Source organism: Cariama cristata, unplaced genomic scaffold (genome assembly GCF_000690535.1).
Source record: "Cariama cristata isolate BGI_N322 unplaced genomic scaffold, ASM69053v1 scaffold23340, whole genome shotgun sequence".
Taxonomy (NCBI): domain Eukaryota; kingdom Metazoa; phylum Chordata; class Aves; order Cariamiformes; family Cariamidae; genus Cariama; species Cariama cristata.
This window is the reverse complement of record NW_009596678.1, coordinates 27064-35165: the sequence shown is the minus strand read 5'-3', so window position 1 is coordinate 35165 and position 8102 is coordinate 27064. Positions and strand designations below refer to the sequence as shown.

At 49.4% G+C, this 8102-nt stretch overlaps 1 protein-coding gene across 1 annotated transcript in view; it reads right to left on the bottom strand.

Moving 5' to 3' along the window:
• Positions 1-3335, bottom strand: part of HMOX1 (heme oxygenase (decycling) 1) — a 6337-nt gene extending 3002 nt beyond the window's left edge. Inside the window, exons 1-3 of the mRNA XM_009707116.1 lie at positions 3300-3335; positions 2866-2986; positions 1-465 (exon numbers count right to left, since the gene is read on the bottom strand). The exon at positions 1-465 is cut by the window's left edge and continues 51 nt beyond it. Coding sequence (XP_009705418.1) covers positions 1-465; positions 2866-2986; positions 3300-3331 — 618 coding nt within the window. The 5' untranslated portion in view covers positions 3332-3335. The remainder of the gene's footprint in view (positions 466-2865; positions 2987-3299) is intronic.
• Positions 3336-8102: the final 4767 nt, after the last annotated feature.

Here is an 8102-nt window from a genome sequence, read left to right as displayed (position 1 = left end):
GGCCTCTTCCAAGACTCTTTTCTTAGTGGCAACATCCATCTCGAGAGCATTCATGCGGGAGCGATAGAGCTGCTTGAACTTGGTGGCATTGGAGACTCCATCAAAGGTGAAGAAAGCCAGCCCTTCTCCAGTGCTGGGCAGCTGGAGGGCCTTTTGGGCAATTTTCTTCAGCACCTGCCCCCCAGACAGGTCTCCCAAATACCGAGTGTAGGCATGGGCCACCAGGAGCTCTGGGTGGTTCTTGCCTACATAGTGGAGCCTCTCAACATATTTCTGAGTAGCCTCAGGACATGGGATCTCTTCCCTCCAGTTGCTGCCGTAGAAGTATTCCAAGTCTTCCTCCAGGGCAGCTTTCCGGTGCAGCTCCGCCGGAAAATACACAGGGGAATAAACTGGGTTATTCTTGTTACGTTCAATCTCTTCTTCCAGAGCAGAGTAGATGAAGTACAAGGATGCTGTAACCAGCTGAAAGAGGGAAAAGGATGAGCTACATGTGCATCTGTCTGTCTTCTTCAGGTTTTGGGGACAAATCCTACTAACGAAAAAGTTACTCATGGGCACACCCCGTATGAGTCACGCACATCTGTGATGTTGCAGATTTCCCATGTGGAAATCAGAGTTGCGGGGTGCAGTGAGACACCATTTAGCCCTTCCCCTTCTGCTTGAGGCAGGATCAGGTAAGACCTAAGCCCTTTCGAGCATGTATTGGTCTTATCTGCCCTTAAAAGCCATTGCTTTCACCTTCAAGTTAAAGGTCTTGCAGCTTGATATAATGGATACTGGAGCCCTATTAAATCATGCTCGGTCTATTCTCCTCATTCCCTCGGTCAATAGAAGGGTATTCCCAAAGATATATTTTCTGGTGCATTGTTCAAATCTCAGTGCTTCAAGATGTGGCTTCCCTTTGTGGGGCCTTGTGAGACCATGACACACCCTGTTTATTCTTCAACACACTCATCCTGTTGGCATCCCATCATCCCAGGAACCGAGGTCCGACCACTCTCCTCATTCAGACTTGCAAGTGGGGTTGCCTCCTTGGTTGCCCCAAGGAGACAAGATAAAAGGGGGCTGGAATCACAGCCTGCCTCTAAAAGATGCCTTTGTGAAGGAGTGCTGCGAGGCTGTGTGTTCTCTGTATTTTGAAACCATTGTTATTGTTGTTTTTCCCAGCTTACATGATACATTCTTCTATCTGCCAGCTTTTCCATGTGGCATAAGACAATCTAGCTGTGTTCTTTTCTTCCCTGTGCATTCTGTTTTCAGAGGCTTTCGTATTTATTAAATTCGTATTTACTCCTACACCACCCTTTCCTTACATTGGAATCCCTTATCATCAGCAAAGGGTAAAACATAAAGTACTGAGGTACAGGTGAGTCAGGTTTGGGCAGGGGGGGGTTAGACTGGTGACAGGAGAGAAAGCAGTTTACTCTCCCACAAAGCAATCAGTTCTGCAGTAAAAGAGTTGTCCTTTCAACTTTTCCCCACTGTGCCAGGAATCAGGACTTTGATAAGCACACGGGCAGTGGCTTGGTTGTGGAAACAAATACTCAGATGCTGGGGAGTCACATGTCAGGGCAGATATATAGGTTTGCCAAGAGAGTAAACAAAATAGAGTTTTTTAAACAAAAACCTGTTATCCAGCTTACTGGAAAAGAAACAAAATACGGGAACATTGCCTAACAAATTAAGAAAATATAACTTGTCTGGTTGTTTTCAGAGGCAGGCAGTGGTTTAATGGGAAATGTGTGAAAACTGTCATTACTTTTCAAAATCCACATCAGATCTCACTCCTCCTGACAGCATGTAAGTATCTTCTAAGAAACTGAGCTGTATTCCTGAAGGCCTGATTTTTTATGTTATTGCCAGCCTGTCTCAAAGTTCACTGCCTAACCAATGCCGCATTTCTAACAGCAGGAAGTCAGCACCTGAGATTAAATTTATGCTTGACTAAGTATCCTGAATACGACCTGTCAGAAATAAGTAGTCTTTTTCCTACTCTTGTGGATTTATTTGCCAAGGAACAATTGAACAACAAAGTAATTAAACCACAGGTTGGATCGCTAGCTGTTATTTGCAATCCCATGCGTCACATCCTATAGCCTCCCAGGTATTTCTGGCCCAGGTGTGTGCTTTGGTTTTGCCCATGGCTTTGTTATGTGGCTCAGATCCAGGAATCGTGTATCTAGCCAGGTTAGGTGTAGACTGCTATCTGCAAATGTCTTTTTTATCTTAAGAAAAGCCACAGGCTCCTACCTGTTAGCAGCAGAAATGGCTTGTTCAAAGTCTGTCTGCCTTTGAGTTATTATTGTTCACGATCTCAGCTCTGGTAACCCAAGTGAGAACTGAAATATTGCCAAGTTCAGTGCCAGTAATGATCCCGCATCCTCACTTTCTCGTTATTCCATCATTATTTCTAGCTGTAGCTGCTTAGAGTGTTGTAAGTTTAGTATTGTCTCTCTTTTTGGCATTTCAGCCACTCGAGTATCTGCACATAGTCCTATCTCCATTAACTATCATTGCCAATAATTAACATGCAGGCATTTATGAAGAAAGAGAAAAGCGATTGCATTAATCCCGTCAACCTCTTTGTCTTTTTATCCTATTTCAGTTTGCCTGCCCATCCTGATAGGCACAGTCCTGCCCTGCCTTCCGCAAGAGGAGCCGGTAAGATCTTAGGGTGCTGGAGTTTGATGAAGAGCATTTTTTGCACAGGAGCTGCTGATGCCAGACAGCTGTAATGCAAAGGACCTCCTTCCTTGTGCTGTCCCCATCCTCCTCCCTTTAGTCCCCGCACAGCCCGTCGGATCTAACAGTATATTTCCTGGCGAGGAAATCCCATCCCCAAGCAATGCTGCTACCAAGTACCTTAAACTCGTGGAGTGACACCTGTCCCTTCTGGAAATTCTTCATGAATGGCGTGTTCTCCGCCTGCTCGTGCACCTCCTTGGTAGCTTCCTTCATCAGTTCCGACAGGTCCTTGGACATGCTGGGGAAGAGCAGCAAAACAGATGTCAGTGCTGTCACTCTCCTCTGGCAAAAGGGATCTTAGCTCTCTAGGAAAAAAGGGGAAGCCTGGGATGGCAGGAAAAGGAGCAGAGCATTCCCGAGAGCCCTGGGTGGGAACCGAGGAGCACCAGCATCCCAAATGGTGTCCCGAGCGAGGAAGGCTGACAGACTCCATCCAGAGGTGAAAGCAGGAGCGTGTCATTCCCTGCAGACCAGAAACAGGAACAGCATGCCTGAAAGCAAGGGGAGAAACACAATACTTTTCTGGCAAAGAGTTCTCGTTCCGCTCTCACCTTTCAGAGCTGTGCGTCTGGGAATTTTCCATGTTTCTCCACGTCGTTTCACTCCTCCGCTTCCCTGTTGTTTTTTTCTTGCTCGTGCTTTTCTCCTTCCCTTCTGCTCCCAGGACAGTGAAGCTCTGAGCTGGGCAGCCTGGCTCCCCATCCAGCTTTATACCGCCAGGCCACGTGAGCAGCCAAACCGCTGACCTCACTGCGAGCACAAACTTCTTGCAACACAACTGCACTTCCCAGCGGGGCTGTTACCCTCTCCTTGCCAGCAACCCCAAGGGAGGAGAAGGAAATCACTTGATGCATCTTGCTGACTAAGCACAAACAAGATGTCCAGCAACTTCTCCTTCAAGGGTGCCTGGCTTCGTAACCCTTTCAGCACAGTGCCCGTGGAAGGCAGAGCCCAGGTGCTGCAAGGGGTGCTCTGGGGGTAGTGGGGTTGGACAAGGAGGGGTGGATTTACAGGGATAGTGGCTGGGGCAGGGTGGGCATCCCCCTCTCCCTACATCCCAGTCTGTGTCCTGGCTGCACCCTGCCTGGGGAGCTAATACAGCACCCGCCCTCCCCTGTTCTAGCACGACTCAGGTATAAAACGTCTTATTTCCCACGACTCTGCACATCTTCAGAGAATCCTCCAGGTAACACGGTACTTGTGGGCCATGGGATGGGGAGCTCAGCACTACAGGTCAGGAGCGTGACCCCTTCATGGTGGGGAGCACAGCAGGGACCCTGGGGTATGTACCGGTCATGGGCACCTGGGGTAATCCAGCTACTCTGGCATAGGAATGCACCAGCTCTGGTCTGCAAGTGCCAGAACTGCCCTTGTACGGTGCTGGGCACTGGGGAATAAACCCTGTCACTTTGCAGAGAGGCAGCACAGGTGTGCCAGCACTGATGCACAGCGAAATCTCTCTCTCTTGCACATGGAAAAAATACCATCTGATTTGTGTGGTAACTGGCCCCTGATGTTACCACTGCTGTGTGCAGGGCAATTTAGGAGGACAGCACTCCATCTCCTAGATACCAGAAGGCTGAGGTAGCTGGTGGACTGAAAAGATGTTATACAAAACTTGGGGGAAACAGGAATTCTGCAAAGACTTTCAAAGGCAAATAATTTCTCTGGTTTGGGAAAATAGAGTTGGGCAAGGTGGTTCTGCCAGTAGCTGGCTGCTCTGCTGTTTTGTCTGGTGGTCGATGAGGCAGCCAGCAGATGAAGCAGGACCCTTCTTTTCCAACTGTAGCTGTGCTGGGAGCAGGGCTAGCCAGGACGGACGAAAAAATTGGCCAGCTGTACTTCAGGAAAGCACACATTTTGTGCTCAACCCAAAGAGCAGGGCATTTAAAGCCACCATTGCCCTGCTGCTGTGGGTGTGAGAAAGCCACATGGTGCAGGGGGTAGCAGGGAGGCAGAGCCTGGGGAGGAGGGAGAAGGACCGTGGCATCTTCTGTCCATCTGTCCCCTCCAGCAAATCCACTACGGCTTTGCTGGTGGATGCTGCCCTCCAAACCACGCACCTCGCCTGTCTCCCTGCCACTGCACCTACATCTGGCCACAGCGGGGTTTGGTGCTGTAGGTTAGAAAGCTGTCCTGGAGGAAATAAGTTTCCATGCTTGTTTTTCAACTCGGGCAGACATCTGGTGTGTGGTGCAGCGCTCAGGAAGGATTACTCAGCATTTCCACCCTGACTCAGCCAGACTTTTTCCTGTCTTGCTTTTGTCTTTTAAAGCAACAGTGCATGCTAGCAAAAGCTGTCACGTTCTACTCCTACCCCCATGCCATTGCAGACAACTTGCTGCTGGCTTGCTTGTTTTCCTGTATGGTAAAATAAATGTATCTCGGATGTGTGAATCTTTGAAGCAAGCATGACAAAGCCCCAAACATCCCCAGAGAGAGGGCTCCTGTGCGGAGCCCATGGGAGTATAGGGCTGCATGGCCACTCGCTCCTGGAAACATTGATGCCATTTTGCCACAGGGATGGCCCAAAATGAGCGTTTCCCTTTGGCATCACTCCTTAAAGCTCCCATTTTCTTGTCCTTTTCAGTGAGTCCTGTTCTGACACGGGAAGCTGGAGCACAGATTGAACCTGTAGTTCTGGTGGCAGGAAGTAGGAAATATATGAGAATATGAAAATGAGTAATATGATTCATTTTATGACATAAATAATATGAAAAAAATTCAACCCTCAAGCCCTGCCCCTCGTTTCACCTCTGTTCTGCAGCTCTGGTAATGCACCCAGTTCCTCCCCAAGGACCTTCTGTTTGCTTTCAGGCCAGTGCTTTTGTCCCCTGCCTGCCTGCCTTCTTCCAAGAGGTTGCATGCTTGGAGGCACTCTAAAGCATGTATTCAAAAGGTCCTCCTCCTTCCTTTTCATCCGGGGTTGTGGTAGATGTGGAAGTCAAACTGGGGGGAAGAGGGAGAGGGTGTCTAGTCATGTTGTTGCCATTCCAGGTAGGATACTTCCTCCCAGGAAGAAGTCCGGCCTCATAACCACACTGCCCCAGGACATGGAGCCATTGTACCTGTTTCTGGATCTTGGGGCTTGACCTTCTCCTGGGCTGGTCACAAGACAGAAGATCCCTACTGCAGTTTACCTTCACTGTGAGCTTTTCCATAGGTGCAGGCAAGCAAGCCATGCCCCATAACTGATTTCTGCTGTCTGATCTCCAGCTGATCAGGGATACAGTTCTCTGGAAAGACCCAAATGCCCCGCAGCAAGATGGAAGGAGAACTGAAAGTGGGGTGTCATCATCTTTGCAGTCGCTGGCCTAGGGCATTTCTGGCCCCATCCAGTGCTCTGCAGTGAGGACTTGTATTGCTTCTGCTGTGCTGTTGCTATGTGGTGTAGGGAGGTTAATGACACTGATGCCAATGTGCTGGCAGAGATCTGCAAGGGATCATCTCTTCCTAGAAGAGAACTTGGGAAGTTGACACTTGAGAGGGATGCCATGGGAAGGAAGTATGTGCTTTCAGCAGAAGAAACAAATTGGCCCCCAGAGCAACTCACTCTGGGCATAGTGGGCCACTGGAAAGCAGAGGCCAGCCTGCATCCAGGTCACTAAGAGATTTTTCTTGGACCTCATTGAAGTGTCAGACCTCACCAAAGGTCTCCGCTGTGCCTGCCAGAAGTCCTGTCATCTCCTACTCTTCCAGCGAACAGCGGCTGGGTCGTGCCAGAGCTATTGGCTGTGTGGGTAATGTGCATGGGCACCAGTGAAATCCCCCAGGAGATTTCTAGCAAAAATGAATCAAGTAGCCTCAGGCAAGATATTTGTAATAGTTCCTGCTGGGCTTGAAAGCCTCCATCTGCGCAGCCCAGCCCCTGCGAAAATGCTTAGTCAAGAGATGGTGTAGATGAATGGTTAACAACAGAATGTTATTCAAGGGTCAGTGTTTTCATCAGGGGTAGGGAAGTGGGAGGATTTTCTCCTCTTTATAGACTTAAGAGCATGTTCTGCCAATAGATTTATAGTCAGAAATGTCTAGTTGCAGAGGCAGTCACGGAGTGCCAAGTCAGCTCTCCTGAACTGGTGTGGGAAGCACCGTTCCACGCTGGGCTCTGGCAGGCAGTTCCCGGCAGCTCAGCTCGCTTGTTGAAAACCAGCCTGTGGCAGCTCGGAGGGGTGAATGGGTTCTCTTGGACCGTGACACAGCAAAACGCAGCCGCCTGGTTTGCACCCAGAAAGCTGACTCAGTAACCGGGATTTGCTGTGTAATGACAGGGGGAAGAAAAAAAAAAAAGAAGTTGCGATAACCGCTTAAAATGACTTGGTGAAGAAGGGAATCAGTGCTGGAGTATACAGGGATAATCTGTCGGTTAATTTGTGTTTACCAAAGGGAGATTGCCTGTCCCAGCCCTGCCCTGGCAGAACTGACTGTACTCACTGCTGTCAGCATCAAACAATCCAAGTTTAGCTCAAAGATACAGGTGGAAAAAGGGAGGTCAGGAGTGCAATGCACTGGAGATCCCCATGGGGAGCACAGGCTGTCCCCCAGACCAGCACTGCTGGCACCTTTGGGAGGGTCCCATAGATGGACATGGCTGTGCTGGGCAAACCCCCTACATGGGGACCCCAAAGACCGACGTGGTGGGAGACGGAGGTGTAGACAGATTTCTCAGACATAAAAGAACCAGAATGACAAAAATAGGAAATGCCGCTTACTTCTCAGACATAAAAGAACCAGAATGACAAAAATAGGAAATGCAGATTACAATACATATTTTTATAGATGTATGGATATACGCGTGCTGCAGCACACGGGTGTCTCCAGCACGTGGCTGTGAGAGCAATGAGAGAGGTCTGGGCTGGCTGGGAGCAGAACAGGGAGGAGGAGGGAGAACAGAGCAAGCACCCTGCAAGGCAGATGCCTGCTTTGTGACCAGAGACCCACGGTCAGGCAGGGACCTAAAGCATGCAGGAGGTGTCCAGGTTACAGGTACACAGGGAGGGAATTTTGGGGGAGGGTGCACAGAGCCCACCACACTCCTTAAGAGTCTTGGTGCTGGTGGGGATCAACCCCATGACCTGCTGGGGATTTGCTTTGGGAGCAAAAGGGAGGTGTGGAAGGAAGCAGGGCAGAGTTAGCAAATAAAAATCCCATTTGTGCAAATGATTCAGTCCATGCCACCTCCTTTGTTTCAGTGCTACAACCGTGTAAAACAAAGTGTGCTCTGACTGTGAGACAGGACAAACTCTGAAAATCTGTATTTGAAAATCACAGCTACAGAACAAGCAGGACCTTGCGCGACAGCTCATACCCCTTTCTCAGGGGAGGGGAGGAGATGGAGCTGGAAACCAAGTTTTGCA